This window comes from Staurois parvus, unplaced genomic scaffold (genome assembly GCF_062004578.1).
Source record: "Staurois parvus isolate SC_StPar_1 unplaced genomic scaffold, SC_StPar_1.0 ptg000132l, whole genome shotgun sequence".
Classification (NCBI taxonomy): domain Eukaryota; kingdom Metazoa; phylum Chordata; class Amphibia; order Anura; family Ranidae; genus Staurois; species Staurois parvus.
Genome location: NW_028317928.1, coordinates 460,651 through 480,130, shown reverse-complemented (window position 1 = coordinate 480,130; position 19,480 = coordinate 460,651). Strand labels below are relative to the sequence as shown.

General features: G+C 42.8%; 1 protein-coding gene across 1 annotated transcript in view; it reads left to right on the top strand.

Moving 5' to 3' along the window:
• LOC149466101 (uncharacterized) overlaps positions 1-19,480 on the top strand; it is a 57,422-nt gene that overhangs the window by 7,887 nt on the left and 30,055 nt on the right. The window contains exon 7 of the mRNA XM_089672697.1: positions 1,168-4,822. Coding sequence (XP_089528823.1) covers positions 1,168-4,822 — 3,655 coding nt within the window. The remainder of the gene's footprint in view (positions 1-1,167; positions 4,823-19,480) is intronic.

Sequence of the window (19,480 nt, the reverse complement as noted above, 5' to 3'; positions counted from 1 at the left end):
TTGCGGGCACTGCAGGATTTTAATCCTTGTCGGCGTAGTGTGTTACCAATTGTTTTCTTGGTGACTGTGGTCCCAGCTGCCTGGAGATCATTGACAAGATCCTCACGTGTAGTTCTGGGATGATTCCTCAGTGTTCTCATGATCATTGACACTCCACGAGGTGAGATCTTGCATGGTGCACCAGACCTAGGGAGACTGACCATTGTTTTGTGTTTCTTCCATTTGCGAATGATTGCACCAACTGTTGTCACCTTCGCACCAAGCTGCTTGGCGATAGTTTGGTAGTCCAGTCCAGCCTTGTGTAGGTCTACAATCTTGTCCCTGACATCCTTGGACAGCTCTTTGGTCTTTGCCATGGTGGAGAGTTTGGAGTCTGATTGTTTGATTGCTCCTGTGGACAGGTGATTTTTATACAGGTAACAAAATGAGATTAGCAGCACTCCCTTTAAGAGACTGCTTCTAATCTCAGCTTGTCACCTGTATGAAAGACACCTGGTAGCCAGAAATCCTGCTGAATGATAGGGGATCAAATACTTATTTCCCTCATGAACATGCAAATCAGTGCATCATTTGTTAGACATGCATTTCTGCTGAATTTGTTGTTGCTATTCTGTCTCTCAGTGTTACAATACACCTACCATTCGATTTTTAGACTGATTATTACTTTGTGAGTGGGCAAACATTGAAAATCAGCAGGGGGTCAAATACTTATTTCCTTCACTGTATACCATACCACCACACTATCACAGTCCCACTAGAAGTCACTGACCACCGCCGTTACCATTATGGCTTCATAACTGCATACATTTCAGTATATATACCATAGTTGTAGATGCTCTAACTTTCACACGAACCATTTTGGCTTACATTTATGAAGAAATTAGATTTCTTAATTTTTTATTGGATATGTTTTATAGCAGAAAGTAGAAAATATAGGTTTTTTTTTTCTTCTAAATTTTCTGTCTTTTTTTCCATTTATATAATAAAAAAAAATTTTGTTACAGCATTGCATGGCCATGCAAGTGCCAGTTAAAGTAGCGCAGTGCTGAATAGTTAAAAAAATGGCCTCGTCATGAAGGGGAGTAAAACCTTCCAAAGCTTAAGGGGTAAAAAATGAAATAAGGGTGACTAAACATGGAAAGATTGAAATGTTTTATTTGCCCGCAGATGGACACCACACCAGGAGAAGCTCAGAGGAACGTCCCACTTGTAGCATGAATGAGGATGATGTGGTAGGAGGTTCTCAGGGAGAAAACCTTGTTACCCCCAATAGCCATCCAGGACCTCACAGTGCCGACACATTTACAGATCCCTCTAATTCCAAGGATTCTTTTCCCGAAGAGGCACATAGTGTTATGCATCCAGGACTTCACAGTGTGGATCGTTCACTCAATCCATCTAATTCTGAGGGACCCTCCCCCATGGAGTCAGATACTGTTGATCCAAATATCCCAAAGAGATCACCAGATCCCTCTTTCCCCAATGAACCTCCTGATAAATTGCCTACTGCCCCAGATATCAGTCCAGAACTTCGGGGTTCGGACAGGTCACCCCAAACCACTAATCCCCAAGAATATCCATATAATCTCTCTCCAAACATCCATTTGAGACTGCAAAATACAGATATGTCACTGGATCTCATTAATCCCAAGGAACCCACTCAAGATAAATCCCATACTAATGTCAATCTGGGACTTCACAATATGGATAGGCCACCAGATTCTAAAGAATCCTCTCCCTTTGAGGCACGTACCATTACCTCAAATGTCTATTTAGCACTTAACAGCTCACCAGGTCCCTCTCATCCTGAAGAATCTTCTGATCAGTCACATACTGATGTAAATATTTATTCGGGACTTGATAGTTCAGAAATATCATCCGTTGGATCGCATACTGCTCCTAATGTCCATTTAGACCTACAGACTGCAGAAAGGTCACAGAATTCCCCTATTCTTGAGTATTTGTCCTCCAGTAAATTGCTTATCACTTTAAATGTCCATCCAGAACGTCTCCTTCTGGATGAATCACTTATTCCTTGTTATCCTGAGGAATACACTTCCATGAAGTCACTTATTATCAGCCCAAATATCCGTTCATTACGTGGGAGATCACCGGATCCCGATGAGTCTTCTGATAAAGTGCATACTGCATCAAATAGCAGTCTTGGACTTCAGAGTCCAGACAGATCACTTCATCCTTCCTATCCTGAGGAATGTTCTCTTGATATAACCCATGCTGTCACTCCAGATATCCATTCGGAACTTCACAGTGTGGATAGAACACTGGATACTGACGTATCTTCTCACATGAAGTCACACAGTGTTATCCAGAATTTCCAGTCACCCAACAAATCACTGGATCCCTATTACCCTGAAGAATCTACTGCTAAATCACATTCGTTCTCAAATAACCACGCAAGAGATCACAGTGGAAACAGATCACCAGAACGCTCCATAGCTGAGCAAACTCCTCCAGGTGTATCACTTAATGTTGACTCAATTGTCCTTCCTGAACATGACTGTGTGGACAGATCAACCAACCACTTATATTCTAAGAAATTCTTTCCCGTGACGTCATGCATTATTTCCCCCAATATCTGCTCACTTAGCAGATCACCAGATTCCTATTATCCTGATGAAACCTCTGTTACATCACATTCATCCCCAAGTATTCATGCAGGACATCACAGTGAAAACAGATCACCAGATCCCTCCATACCTGAGCAATCTTCTCCCAATGTATCATTTAGTGTTGACTCGAATGTCCTTCCTGAACATTACAATGTGAATAGGTCACGTAACCGCTCTCATCCTACGGAATGCTTTTCTAGGAAGTCGCACACTGTTTCCCCTAATATCTGTTCAATTAACATATCACCGGATTCCTATTATTCTGATGAATCCTCTGCTAAATTACATTCATCCCCAAATATCAAAGCCGGACATCACAGTGAAAACAGATCACCGGAACGCTCCATAACTGAGCAATCTTCTAGTGTATCGGTTAGTATTGACTTGAAGGTCCTTCCAAAACATCACAGTGTGGATAGATCATCCAATCGCTCTCATCCTAAGGATCTATTTTCCACAAAGTCACACGCTGTTCCCCACAATGTCTGTTCACTCCACACATCACTGGAATCCTACTGTCTTGACGAATCCTCTGCTATATCACATTCATCCCAAAATATCCACGCAGGACGTCACAGTGAAAATAGATCACCAGATCCCTCCATAGCTGAGCAATCTCCTCCCAATATATCACTTAGTGTTGACTCAAATGTCCATCCAGAACCTCACAGCATGGATAGATCACCCAACTGCTCTCATCCTAAGGAATTCTTTCCCACGGAGTCCTATGTTCTCATCCCAAATGTAGTATCAGAATGCCAGAGTGGCGACAGATCTCCAAGTCCCCCTATTCTTGAGAAATATTCTATTGATATGTCACAGACAGTAACCCCAAAAATTAATCCAAAATGTCACATATCCTATAGATACCTGGATCAGATCTCTAATCCTTCACCTCTGAAAGCTCATCCTATCTGTCCTGATATTCCTCCAATACTTCACAGAGCAGATAGATCACCGGATCATGAAGTATCTTTTCACGCAATGTCAAAGTCAGTTACTCAAGATGCTCATGTGAAATGTCACAATGTGGATAGCCCACTCAGTCCCTCTAATCCAAAAGAATCATCTTCCATGGAATCAAATCCTATTACAATCGATATTATTCAAGAAATATGCAGTGCTCACCGATGTCTTGATTCCTCTGGCTTTCATGAGTCTTTTCAAGTTCTTATCCCAAACATCCATCGTGAACCTCACAGTGCTCAGAATTTAGCAGATCCCTGTGATCCTGAGGAACTTTCCCCCGATAGCTATCTTGCTATTATGCCAACTAACCATCCAGAAATTTGCAGCATTTATAGATCACCCAAATCCTTTAAGAGATCTTCTTTGGAGAAGTCACATGATGTTGTCCCAAACACCCATTTAGATCCTCACAAGGCTGATCAATCCTCAGACACCTCAAATTGTCAGGAAACCTCTTCCAAGATGTTATCTACTGTTACTGGTTCTGCTTTTAACACTGATGGTAGATCACTTGATCTCTCTGACCCAAAGCATTCTCTCCCTGGCCTATCGGGTTGTGTTAAAGATAAAACAGATCAGAATGGACTCGCAAAATTTTCATGTTCAGTATGTGGCAGATGTTTTAGACGCCAGTCAATATTTCTTAAACATTGGGGAATTTACTGTGGGAAAATGTTTAGAGAAAAGCCTCACCTGAAGCACCCTCGTAAGAAAAAATCTGGAAAAAAGTCATCTTCACCTGCTAAACAAGGGAAATTGTTTAAAAAGAAAGCAGTTGTTCTCAAAGAACCAAATACTCAGCAGCCTAAATGGCCTTATCCATGTCCCGAATGTGGGAAATTCTACTCCCACAAGTCAAATCTCATCCAGCATCAGAGAATACATACGGGCGTGAAGCCCTTTTCCTGTCTACATTGTGGGAAATGCTTCACCAAGAAAATAAGTCTTGTGACTCATATCAGAATTCATTCTGGTGAAAAACCATTCTCGTGCCCAGAATGCAGAAAATGCTTTGGCCAGCAGGGTCACCTTGATCGACACCGAAAAATGCACACTGGGGAGAAGCCATATCCATGCACTGAATGCGACAAATCGTTCCTTCAGAAATGTGATATGGTTAAACACCGGAGGATTCACACGGGACAGAGACCTTATCTGTGTTCTGAGTGCGGGAAGTCGTTCACAGAGACGTCAGGCCTTAAAAGACATCGAAGACGTCACCGGTGAGATATATCAACTACTGTGATCACCTCTAAGAGACCAAATCTGATCCCTCACAACATTCACACGAGAGAAGCAAAAAGCCTAATCATTGAAGAAGACCATTCAATGACCAATGTAGAGGACATTTAGAGAAGAGATTAGACTTTGGTAAGCATTAAAAGATAAAGATAAGGTGAAGCCATCACCAGGCCTTTAAAGACATTGAAGACTTCACCGGTGAGAGATATTGACTACTGTGATATCTCTAGGAGACCAAATCTGATCTATCCCAAGATTCCCAAGAGAGAAGAAGAAAGCCTAATGATTGAAGAAGACCATATTCATGTCCTGAATGCCATAAATCCTTCCTTCAGAAATGTGATCTGCATATACACTGGAGGATTCACACAGGACAGAGACCTTATCCATGTTCTGAGTGAGGGAAGTCGTTCACAGAGACATCAGGCCTTAAAAGATATCAAACTCTTCACCAGTGATAGATATTGATTACTGTGATCTCCTTCAACAGACCAAATCTGGTCCATCAGAAGCCTAGTCATTGAAGACGACCATTCGATGTCCAATGCGGAGGACAGAGGAGAGATCAGGCTTTTGTAAGTATCAAAGGATAAAGATAAAGTGAAGCCATCCCCAAATTCACCTATGGGTATTCCAACTAAAACTGCATGGTGGGTGGGAACAGTGCAAGAACTACAACAAGAAGATCTCAGCACTTCCCAAACCTCCAGGAGGTTGACAAAGCCAACAGGTGCCTGAGCCAACTATACATGAAATATCATTTTTAATGGATGTATATATAATTTTTAATGTTTGTAATTTATATGTCAATTTTGTTCTGAGAATGGGGTTTTTTTGTTTTGTTTTTTTTTTAAATTGTTTATTGTTTTATACACTCACCGGCCACTATATTAGGTCCACCTTGGTCCTACCGAGTTGGACCCCCTTTTGCCTTCAGAACTGCCTTCATTCTTCATGGTATAGATTCAGCAAGGTGTAGGAAACATTCCTCAGTGATTTTGGTCCATATTGACATGAGTTACTGTTGCCTTTTCATAATCCCCAACCAGTCTGCCCATGTCTTTTCTGACATCAACAAGGCATTTGTGGCCACACAACTGCCACTCACTGTAATTTTCTCTTTTCGGACCATTCTCTGTAAACCCTAGAGATGGTTGTGAAGGAAAATCCCAGTAGATCAGCAGTTTTTGAAATACTCAGACCAGCCCGTCTGGCACCAACAACCATGCCACGCTCAGAGTCACCTAAGTCCCCTTTCTTCCCCGTTCTGATGCTCTGTTTGAACTTCAACACGTCTAGGGGCCTAAATGCATTGAGATCTTGCCATGTGATTGGCTGATTAGCAATTTGTGTTACCAAGCAATTGAACAGGTGGACCTCATAAAGTGGCTGGTTAGTGTACATCACAGTTGAGAAGGGCGGGCTTTAGGATCAAATTTGTGAGTACAGAATTCTGGTTAGTTGTTGGTAGCTACCAACATTTTGGAGTTGGTTTTCATGAAATGAGACAATATCTCCAATAACCATTCTGTCCATTTAAAAGATAATGCTGTGATAGGGCTTCAGAACTTACACACAAAGGTTCCATCTCCTCTGCTTGAGGATAGCACAGGCAGGGGTGTGGAAATTTTTGAAAAAAACTACTTGTTCAGGGACGAAATCGGGGCCCCAATCTACTTGTCCCTTATGACAATCTACTTGTCCTGATAAAAAAAAATTTTTTTTTAACCAAAACCGTATTTAAATTGGAGGTGATTTTAGGAATGTCAGGGGCGTTTAAAAACAAAAGAGGCTTTATGGCAACTTAAATATTTTTACCATTGCGCTGTTTATCTCCTCCTCCCCCCCTCCCTGCCTCTCTCCAGCACCGCACCCGGGGACTAGCAGAGAGGGGAGAGACCTTGCAGTGTGATGAACAACGATTGGCTGCTCATCAGGAAAGGGTGGGTCAGGGCTTATACTTTATCCCTTTCGCTGCCAGAGCCGTTTTTGCGTTTTCATTGCCAGAGCCATTTTTGCGTTTTTTGCACACATTTAAAAAAATCATTTTAGGCCTGAAGTTAGTGGTAATTCCAGTGTTTTATGTCGCATGATATTACCGCAAAATTTTAGTAAGAAATACAAGTAAGTTAATTTTAGGGAGCAAAACAATAAATTACCATTTTTTTTGTAAAATATAAAAGATGAGGTTGCAGCGAGTAAATAGATATCCCACTTGTAAAACCTTAAATTTGTGTGCGCTCGTGAAATGGCGACAAACTTTAGTACCCTATATTTTCTATAGGTCGACACTTTTAAAGCTTCTTATAGGACACCAGTTTAGCTTTCTGGAGGAGGCCTGGTGCTAGAATTATCGCTCTCATCCTGGCGTGCGCGGTGATATGTAACGTGTATCGCAATTGACGGTTTCATGCATTGGCGCCCCAGCGTGTGCTTTTACGTTTTTATTTGGGGGGATGGTATGTGCTTGGGTGTAACTTTCATTTTTTACAATAAAAAAAAAATGTCACTTTTTCTTTTTCATCACATAGTCCCATATGTGATGATTTTTGGTGACAGGTTCTCTTTGAGACATCCAAGGTCTAAATGACCTTGGATGTCTCCCCTATTTTCCACTGAAAGAGATTGGCGAGGTGTGAGTGCCGTAGTAAGTCCAGTAGGCTGCACAGGTAAATAGCCGATGGTTCACCAGGGATGAGCCAGGAGACAGAGGCAGCTGACAGCGGGCAGGTGCAGTAGACTCAGGACTGGCTGGGACAGGTTGCAGGTGGTTGAGCATGCAGACAGGAACAAAGCAAGAAGTGTACTGGGCCGGAAGTTCTGTGGCAGACAAGGTGAGCAAGATCAGGCACCCTGGGTCGGTACCAGGCGGTCAGATCAGGCATCCCCGGGTCGGTACCAGATGGTCAGATCAGGCATCCCCGGGTCGGTACCAGGCGGTCAGATCAGGCATCCCCGGGTCGGTACCAGGCAGTCAGATCAGGCATCCCTGGGTCGGTACCAGACGGTCAGATCAGGCATCCCCGGGTCGGTACCAGACGGTCAGATCAGGCATCTTCGGGTCGGTACCAGGCGGTCAGATCAGGCATCCCCGGGTCGGTACCAGACGGTCAGATCAGGCATCCCCGGGTCGGTACCAGGCGGTCAGATCAGGCATCCCCGGGTCGGTGCCAGGCGGTCAGATCAGGCATCCCCAGGTCGGTGCTAGACGGTCAGATCAGGCATCCCTGGGTCGGTACCAGGCAGTCAGATCAGGCATCCCCGGGTCTTTACCAGACGGTCAGATCAGGCATCCCCGGGTCGGTACCAGGCGGTCAGATCAGGCATCCCCGGGTCGGTACCAGGCGGTCAGATCAGGCATCCCCGGGTCGGTACCAGACGGTCAAATCAGGCATCCCCGGGTCGGTACCAGACGGTCAGATTAGGCATCACCCATCATATGCAGCCACGGTCGTTCCTGAGTGGCTGCACTACTGCTTAATACTTCAAATTACCTCCCCGTAGAACTCTGTGCTCTGTGCTCACCATCCTTGAGTCCAGGTTCACATATATGCGGTGCTGTATATCACATGTGATTCGCACAGGAACCGCACCGCATTCCTGCTCAAATCACATGCGATTTGTGTGTGGTGCAATTAGAGCCATACATTTAGCACCCGCACCAAAAACATGCAGGACCCTTATTTGGATCCGCACTAGAATCAGATTGCATGGATATTCACACCTATATGATACGATTCTTCACATCGCACCACGTTTTGCAGACCGCTTTCGTGGTGTTGTTAACATACACAACCGCAACGGTTCGTATGAACGGGGTGCGATTCTGATGCGGTGCCGAATTCTCACAGAAAACGCCGCATCAGGGTGAACCAGGGCTGAAAGCCCATATATTCAGGTAAGGGGCCCAGGAACGCCAAAAAATAGATTGTGCTATAAATTTATTAAGGATAATATATGAAAGGCAATAATATATATATATATTTATAACTGGAATAATATTGATTATATTGTTTTTATTAAAGTGTTAAATATATTCTTCTAATAAAGTTTTCAATAAAACCAGAGTTTCCTATAAACAGTTGTTTCATTGGGAATTTATTTAGAAAGCATTGACTTTTCTAGGAACAAAACCTCAAATTCTGAAGACTGAGCATATTTGGTAAAGATATAGCGATGTCAGCATTAAAGTTGGGTAATGTTTAAGCAGTTGAGGGGCAAGAAGAGACATATGTGAAAAATGATGAGTCCTGTGAGAAGGAAGAAAATTCTCCAGAGTTTGGCACAAGTGGGTAACCAACATTAAAAGGACTGACAGGTCCTCCTGTCCTTCCTCCTCCTTATTAAATCACTTACCCCCCTCCCCCTTCCTCTCTTTGATGAAAATTCCTTCAACGCCAGGAAACCCTCTAAAGATTGGCATTTGATCCCTTTCTGTGTAATGCTAGGGACACATGGGTCAAAAATCAGCCAGAAACGGTTTGGCAGGAACCGGATGACTTTTGGTCCCTGTCCATCAGAAGCCGGTCTCATGACCAGCTTCTGTTGAACGGGCATTCTGGAAACCAGCATCCAGTTGACATCTGATCATTGCTGGCAGTGCTGATCAGTAAGTCCTGCTGGGTGGGAGCGATCCCCTTCTCAGAACACAATAGCACAACAGGGGAGATCACTGTACTTGCATCTCTTGTGTTATTACAGTGATCTCGTGGGGTTTCTTTTTTCAAAAACTTATAGTGTGTACCAGGCTTAACACAGAAGTAAACACCATATCTCTAGTTAGAAAATACTATACCATATCTGGTGCCAGCTAGAGAATACTGAGCCATATTAGAGCACTGGGTCATATCAGGTGCCATAAAGAGAGCATTAAGCCATATCTGGGTCCAAGCACAGAACATTGGATCTTATCTGGTGGTAGCTAATGAGCACTGAAATATACTGTATCTAAGTCTAAGTACAGAGTCATATTTGGTGTGAACTAGAGAGAACTCAACCATAACCGGTACCAAGCACAGAACACATTTGGTGCCATCTAGAGAGCACTATGCCATGGCTTGGTCCAAACACAGAACCTTGAGCCATACAGTATCTGGTGCCAACTATAGAGCACTAAGCCATGGCTTGGCCCAAACAGAACCTTGAGTCATATCTGGTGCCAACTAGAGAACGCTAAGCCATGGCTTGGCCCAAACACAGAACCTTGAGCCATATCTGGTGCCAACTAGAGAGCGCTAAGCCATGGCTTGGCCCAAACACAGAACCGTGAGCCATATCTGGTGCCAACTAGAGAGCGCTAAGCCATGGCTTGATCCAAACACAGAACCTTGAGCAATATCTGGTGCCAACTAGAGAGTGCTAAGCCATGTCTTGGTCCAAACACAGAACCTTGAGCCATATCTAGTGCCAACTAGAGAGCACTAAGCCATGGCTTGGCCCAAACACAGAACCTTGAGCCATATCTGGTGCCAACTAGAGAGCACTAAGCCATGTCTTTGTCCAAGCAGAGAACCTTGAGCCGTACTGTATCTGGTGCCAACTAGAGAGCACTAAGCCATGGCTTGGTCCAAACACAGAACCTTGAGCCATATATGGTCCCAACTAGAGAGCACTAAGCCATGTCTTGGTCCAAACACAGAACCTTGAGCCATATCTGGTGCCAACTAGAGAGCACTGAGCCATATATATATAAAATTACAATATCCCTACATGCCCCCACTTGAATCGGTTCTTATTCTTCAGAACTGATTCATAAATAGTAAACATATAATCAACTAGCAGGGTTGCATTGTGATTTGAGGTTTTGAATGCTTCATAATGGCTCATATAAAATATGAAATTGAAACTGGTTACATCTCTTTTCATCAGCCTCTAAAATATTCCCATGAATTACTTATTGGATAATATGACTTTAGATCATGACCGGCAAAAGATTTGGTAAACATCAGCGGCCCATATAGTCGTAAGGCCTATTCCATGGCTGGTAGTTTCGTCAGTGTATCCCACCACAGTCATGAGTATTGAGGAATGATAAGCTGACATTGCAGTCCAGTCCTGGGTTTGACTTCAGTACACGAGTCATCTTTCACCATCTTACTTAAAGTAATTGCTTGGTCCACTGAAACTAATTGCTTGGTCCACTGAAAGTAATGCTTGGTCCACTGAAAGTAACTGCTTGGTCCTCTAAAAGTAATTGCTTGGTCCACTGAAAGTAATTGCTTGGTCCACTGAAAGTCCATTGATAGTAATTGCCTGGTCCACTGAAAGTAATTGCTTGGTCCACTGATAGTAATTGCCTGGTCCACTGAAAGTAATTGCCTGGTCCACTGAAAGTAATTGCTTGGTCCACTGATAGTAATTGTCTGGTCCGCTGAAAGTAATTGCCTGGTCCACTGAAAGTAATTGCCTAGTCCACTGATAGTAATTGCTTGGTCCACTAATAGTAATTTCCTGGTCCACTGAAAGTAATTACTTGGTCCACTGATAGTAATTGCCTGGTCCACTAAAAGTAATTGCTTGGTCCACTGATAGTAATTTCCTGGTCCACTGACAGTAATTGCCTGGTCCACTGAAAGTAATTGCTTGGTCCACTGATAGTAATTTCCTGGTCCACTGACAGTAATTGCCTGGTCCACTGATAGTAATTGCCTGGTCCACTGAAAGTAATTGCTTGGTCCACTGATAGTAATTGCCTGGTTCACTGAAAGTAATTGCTTGGTCCACTGAAAGTAATTGCCTGGTCCACTGAAAGTAATTGCTTGGTCCACTGAAAGTAATTGCTTGGTCCACTGAAAGTAATTGCTAGGTCCACTGATAGTAATTGCCTGGTCCACTGATAGTAATTGCCTGGTCCACTGAAAGTAATTGCCTGGTCCACTGAAAGAAATTGCCTGGTCCAATCCACATAAATCCAGGATTTTCTCCATTCAATGCTCAGATGTTTTCATTTTTAAAGATGAATTGATCAGTTGTAGTGATCTTCATCGCAAATCCAAAATGAAACTTCCACCAGCCATAATTAGCTTTCACCATTTTGCCATAGGCTGACCCCACATTGCCTTCAGTTGAGCAGTTACTGTGATCGTTCAGTATGGAATTCCACCGAACAGAATCCCAAGATGGTTTAGATAGTATCAGCCTGACATTAATGCTTATCAGATCATCTGTCCACACAAAGCAGCAGAAGAAACTCTTGCCAGTATCACCACCATGAAAGTAGAACGTTCGTTACATCCATATACGTCATAGACTACAGCATATTATAAACAATGGATTCCCTAAAATTAAAATTCTGACCGAAGTGATAACTTTCTCTCTGGGACCTTTTCCGATCATGTGACAGCGAATCGCGGTGGTCACATGACCCTAAAACCCTGCCCCTCCTCTGAAACCTCTTAAAGGGCCAGGAGGCGCCGGCGCCAAGAGGTTAAACATTGTGTTTTAAGATAAGAAAATGTCTTCTAAGTCCTCACGCACACGGGACGTTATGAGTAAAGTCACGTTAACCACTTCCCATCCAGCCCATGTATATAAATGGCCTGACGGGAGCAGTTCAGGGGTGGGTGGCCATTTATAAACATCCTCCCTGCTTCCCTGCCTGTGTGCGCTCCCTGGGAGCGCGCGACACTGCAATACGGTGCCCGCTGTGTCCTCTGGACACTGCAAAACACTGATCACTGTTTGGGACCTCTGTGTGAGGTCCCGATCATGTGATCACTGATTGGCCAATCAGTGATCACATGAAGAGTAGTAAGAAAGATGTCACTTCTGACATCATTGCTTACTACGTGTGAAATCTGTGAATGATCACAAAGATCACATGGTACAGGGCCATTCACAACAGCCTTGTACCATGTGAAAAGCTGTGACCAATCACAGCTCACACAGTATTTCTCAATGGCTGCAGGAATGAGAGAAGGAGAAATGATTGCTTTTACAGCCTTTATGGGTGTAAAAGCAATCAGTGTAGAAAAAAAAAATCTTCATCACCCCCCACAAGTAGTACAGTGTTACTATGGCGATACTGTACTGCTAGGGTGACGGTATGTTAATAAAAAAAAAAAACATAAAATAATATAAAAAAATTAAAAATGTGAATAAAAATTAGAAAAATTTAAATTTTTGGTTATAAACTAATTTGGGTTTTTTTTTTACTAAAAAGATAACCGAATACATTTTGGCCAAGATTTATGAAGAAAGATGATTTATTTGCAAAATTTTATAAGAAAACCACTTTTCTTCAAAACGTGTGGACTTTTTAATTTATAAGTAATAAAAAAAAAAAAAAATCCCAGTGGTGAATAAATACCACCAAAATAAAGTTTTATCTGTCTCCACAGTGTTGCGTGACCGCGCAATTGTCATTCAAAGTGTGACAGCGCTGAAAGCTGAAAATTGGCCTGGACAGGAAGGGGGTGAAGTGTCTGGACTGGAAGTGGTTAAAAACGTTTTTCAGCTTTTTTTAGCGTTTTTGCATTTGCGTTTAGCAACGTTTCGCCTCTATTAGTTTTTCTGCGTTTGCGTTTTTTAGAGGTTTTTTTTACCAAAAACAAACATTTTTTTTGGTAAAAAAAAAATGCTAAAAATGCTTAATAAAATTTTATTAAGTAAAAAAAAAATACAGAAACGCAGTTTTTTGGCGTTTGACCACGTTTTTCAGTGTTAGAATGTTTTTACAGCTAAAAAACGCCTCTAGACACCCACTAGTCCGGGGTTTTTTTTCCAGACGAAAAATGTTGATTCCAGTCTATGTGTGTATGGACACCTAGGATGACATGCTGGGGGGTTTACTGGCTGTAGAAAAAACGTCAAACACCAAAAACAGCCGCTGTAAAAACATCCCATGTGCGTGAGGGCTAAAAACAAAAACCCGACTCAATGCTGCTTTCACACTTTTTCTCTCTATTCTCGTTAGGAGCAAAGAGCATGCAGTACATAAATGTATTAAACCCATGCTGCAACTTTGACATGATAATAAAAACTACAAAAAAAGAAAAATGCAAGAGCAACCTAAACACTGTATGAACCACATACTGTACAGGTAAAACTCGAAAAATTAGAATATTGTGCAAAGGTTCATTTATTTCAGTAATGCAACTTAAAAGGTGAAACTAATATATGAGATAGACTCATTACATGCAAAGCAAGATAGTTCAAGCCGTGATTTGTCATCATTGTGATGATTATGGCTTACAGCTCATGAAAACCCCAAATCCACAATCTCAGAAAATTAGAATATTCCATGCAATCAATAAAACAAGGATTGTACATAGAACAATATCGGACCTCTGAAAAGTATAAGCATGCATATGTACTCAGTACTTGGTTTGGGCCCCTTTTGCAGCAATGCAGTGTGGCATGGAAGCTATCAGCCTGTGGCACTGCTGAGGTGTTATGGAAGACCAGGATGCTTCAATAGCGGCCTTCAGCTCTTCTGCATTGTTCGGTCTCATGTCTCTCATCTTTCTCTTGGCAATGCCCCATAGATTCTCTATGGGGTTCAGGTCAGGCGAGTTTGCTGGCCAATCAAGCACAGTAATCCCACGGTCATTGAACCAGGTTTTGGTGCTTTTGGCAGTGTGGGCAGCTGCCAAGTCCTGCTGGAAAATGAAGTCAGCATCCCCATAAAGCTTGTCTGTGGAAGGAAGCATGAAGTGCTCCAAAATCTCCTAGTAGACGGCTGCGTTGACCCTGGACTTAACTACTTGCCCTCCTGAGGATTTACCCCCTTAATGACCAGGCCTCTTTTTGCTACTCGGCACTGCACTAATTCAACTGATAATTGCGCGGTCATGCAATGCTGCACCCAAATGAAATTTACGTCCCTTTTTTCACAAAAATAGAGCTTTCTTTCGGTGGTATTTGATCACCTGTGCGCTTTTTATTTTTCATGCTATAAACAAAAAAAGACCAAAAATTTTGAAGACAAACAATATTTTCTACTTTCAGCTATAAAAAATATATAGTAAACTCAAAGTTGGTTATAAATTTAGGCCAAATTGTATTCTGCTACATGTTTTTGGTAAAAAAAATCCCAAAAAGTGTATATTGATTGCTTTGTGTGAAAGTTATAGCGTCTACAAACTATGGTATAGATACTGCAATTTACGCCGTTTTTTTGCTATACAGCACTGCGCTAGTTTAACGGACAATTGCGTGGTCATGCAATACGGTACATAAATTAAATTTACATCCTTTTTTTCCCACAAATTGAGCTTTCTTTCGGTGGTATTTGATTGCCTGTGTGTTTTTTATTTTTTGCGCTATAAAAAAAAAGGCTGACAATTTTGAGGAAAAAAAACAATATTTTGGACTTTTGCTATAAAACATGTCCAGTAAAAAAAAATGTAAAAATCAAATTTTGTCATAAATTTCTGCCAAAATGTATTCTGCGACTTTTTTTTGCTAAAAAAAATCCCAATACGTGTAAATTAATTGGTTTATGTGAAAGTTATAGCGTTTACAAATGGTGGGAAAGATACTGGGATTTAAAAAAATTTTTATACTAATAATGGCGGCAATCAGCGACTTATGGCAGCGATCAGTGACTTATGCCGGAGATCAGCGACTTATGGCGGGACTGCAGCGGACATTCTGACACTGGGGGGGAACTGACTTGGGGTCACTGACATCCCCAGTGACACCAATACAGTGATCAGTGCAAAAAAAAAAAACACTGACACTGTACTAATGTCACTGGGAAGGAAGGGGTTAACATTTTTATTTACTGAAAGGGTTAACTGTGTGAGGGGAGTGTTTTACTAGGGGGCGTGGGTGTGTACTGCATGGGGAATAAGGCTGATCCAGAGAGATAAACTCTTCTCTCCGGATCAGCATGTCAGGAGCTGACAGGGGACTGACAGAAAGCAGAGCTTCTGCAGCCCTGCTCTGTCAGTGATTGCCGCTAATCTGCGGGACAATGCTGGTAATGACCAGCCGTGACGCTGCGACTGACACCAGCGGCCGCGATCAGCAGGACGGGTAGGGCGGTTACGCGCCTCGCGCGCCCCCTACCTGTTTTGCAAACGCGCGTTTTAAAACGTGGTTTTGCCCAGCCATGCCGACCTGCCACCGTATTTCTTTAATGGCTGGTCGGCAAGAAGTTAATGAAGCACAGTGGACCAACACCAGCAGATGACATGGCTCCCGATATCAACACAGACTGTGGAAACTTCACACTGGACTTCAAGCAGCTTGCAGTGTGTGCCTCTCCATTCTTCCTCCATACTCTGTGTCCTTGGTTTCCAAATGAGATTCAAAAGTTGCTCTCATCAGAAAAGAGGACTTTGGACCACTGAGCAACAGACCAGGTCTGTTTTTCTTTAGCCCAGGTAAGACGCTTCTGACGTTGTTTGTTGTTCATGAGCGGCTTGACATGAGGAATACGACATTTGAAGCCCATGTCCAGGATCCGTCTGTGTGTGGTGGCTCTTGATGCACTGACTCCAGCCTCAGTCCACTCTTTTGAAAGTCCCCAACACTTTTGAATGGCCTTTTCCTGACTGTAGCAATATGTTATATGCTGTGTATGGCCTCTAGGGGTCTCACTACTTAGATACTGGTACAACTGTGTTATTGCCTCTCTTTGGTTGTAGTTCTAGGGCAGACACATGTATAATGGCAGCTAGAAGCACCTAATAAAATGTCTCCTGTTAACTACAGTGTGTGAGCATCTGAGCAGGATCCACTAACAGAACATGGTGGCAGCTGGGCACTGAACCTCTGAATAGCAAGTCTTCTGTCTACAAATACAGATTGTGTGACACTGGAACTGTACAGAGAATCAGCAACTGTAAGTACAGAGTCCCTATCAGACTACACTATGGAGAGTGGCCTGAAACCCCCTCAGAGACTGGATATCACTTCTTCCAATCTCTCACAGACATGGAGACACTGGAAGGAAGAGTTTACTCTGTATGTGGACCTGACAGTGGCACCCAGAGATGAGCAGAGGGAAGTAAAGCTGTTTTATTACTTGATTGGGGAAAAAGGCAGAGAACTAGCCGAGACCCTGCTCACAGACAGCATGGCACTGACAGACATACTGCAAGCATTTGATAAGCACTGTGACCCCAAAAAGAATGAGACGGTGGAGAGATACAAGTTCTTCTCAAGGAATCAGGAGATTGGGGACAGTGTGGACAGATATGTGACAGAGCTGAGGAGACTGGCTGCAACCTGTGGATTTGGGGACATCAGGGACTCCCTTATCCGAGACAGGATAGTGTGTGGCATCAGAGACTCTCACCTCAGAGAAAGATTACTGAGGGAGGAAGAGCTGGCGCTGGAGAAATGTATACAAATCTGCAGGGCTGCAGAGCTGACTAAAGACAGGCTGAAGATGATGGAGGGCACCAGTGATGCCTCAGTACATGCAGTATCTGTGAAAGGCAGAGCAAGGTCCAGGCTCCCTGTGAGCTCAGTCCAGTGTAAATACTGTGGCAAAAGACATGAAAGAGACAAAGAGAAATGTCCAGCGTATGGGGAGTCCTGCAGGACTTGTGGCAAGATGAACCACTTTTCAGCTGTGTGCAGATTCAAAACCAGCAAACAGTACAGACAAGTCCACACAGTGACCCAGGACACAGACGAGGACAGCACAGAGGGCATCACATGGCTGCAGCTGCAGTCTGCAACAGAGAACGTCAATGTAGTCAAACAGCCAGTAGCCAATGATGCAAAGCAGCTCTTTGCCATATTTATGGTGGATGAACAGCCCATAAGATTTCAGCTGGATTGTGGAGCAAGTTGCAATGTCATTCCATTTACTCTGCTTAACAAACAGGTTCCCATTGAGCCCACTGATAAGGTACTGGTCATGTACAACAAAAGTGTTCTGAAACCCATGGGAACATGCAAGCTAAAATTAAGAAATCCACGTAACAGAAAGAGCTACAGAGTGGAGTTTACTGTGTTGCAGGAGGACGATCACATTCCTTTGCTGGGAGTTAAAGCAGTTCAGGCTATGGACTTAATAAAGGTGCAGTCCCATAACATCATGGCTCTGGAAGTTTCTGACAATACTCAAAATCCTACACAAAAGGCAGAATACATTTTGGATTTTCACCACATAAAAACAGAGTATGCTGATTTATTTGAAGGTGATGGGTGCCTGGAAGGTAAATACAAACTAGAAATTGATCACACAATACAGCCTACCAGACTGCCTACAAGAAGAGTACCTGTAGCCTTAATGCAACCGCTTAAAGAGGAACTGCAGGATTTGCACAGCAGAGGTATGATAGCACCAGTACAGGAAAGCACAGACTGGATAAGCAGTTTGGTGATAGTGAAAAAACCATCAGGCAAGTTAAGAATATGCATTGATCCTAAGCCACTGAACAAGGCCCTTAAAAGAAATCACTATCCAATACCAACAATAGAAGATATTCTACCAGATCTATCAAAGGCTAAAATATTTTCGGTATGTGATGTGAAAAATGGGTTCTGGCACGTGGAACTGGATAAAGAATCAAGTTTATTAACAGCATTTTCTTCCCCATTTGGACGCTATAAGTGGCTTAGAATGCCAATGGGAGTAAGCCCGGCTCCAGAAGTGTTCCAACAAAAATTGATGCAAGCTTTGGAAGGACTGTCTGGAGTAAAAATAATAGCAGATGATATACTAATAGTTGGGGAAGGTGATGATCTAGAATCCGCAACAAAGGATCACGATAAAAAGATGATACAATTCTTAGACAGATGTAGAAAAAAACAAATCAAACTGAACCTGGAAAAATTCAAACTAAAAATGACAGAAGTACCATATATTGGACATCTTCTTACCTCAAATGGTGTTAAAGTCGATCCAGAGAAGGTGAGGGCGATACAGGACATGCCGACACCTACAGATATACGTGGAGTACAACGATTCCTGGGCATGGTGAATTATCTTTCCAAATTTTGCAAGCATTTATCAGACATGTGTGAGCCACTGAGACAGCTAACTCACAAAGACGTACTCTGGGAATGGACAGAAAGCCATGAAACTGCTTTTCAGTCAGTGAAAAATGCTATTGCAGACGCAGCAACGCTAAAATATTTTGATCCAGATCAAGCAGTGGTAGTACAATGTGATGCCTCAGAAACTGGCCTTGGAGCCACACTAATGCAGGATAAACAGCCAATCACATATGCAAGCAGAGCGTTAACTCTAACAGAGCAAGGATATGCTCAAATCGAGAAGGAACTTCTAGCGGTAGTATTTGGGTTAGAGAAATTTCACCAGTACACCTACGGTCGACAAGTGGTGGTGCATTCAGATCACAAGCCTTTAGAAAGTATTACAAAGAAGCCACTACTGAATGCCCCAAAAAGACTGCAGCGTATGCTGTTAAGGCTTCAGAAATATGATTTTAACATTTGTTACTGTCCAGGAAAGGATTTACTGATTGCAGATGCCCTAAGCAGAGCTTACTTACCCATCACAAATGAAGAAGAAAAAGACATTGAAAGCATCAATATGTGTGAATATCTGTCTGTCTCAAAAGACAGACTGAAACAAATACAGACCTGCACAGCGGAAGATAAAACTCTACAGATCCTATCGACTGTCATCTTGAAGGGATGGCCAAAACACAAGCAGCATGCTCCAATGGAGGTTTCTCCATTTTTTCACATAAGAGATGAACTCTCTGTGC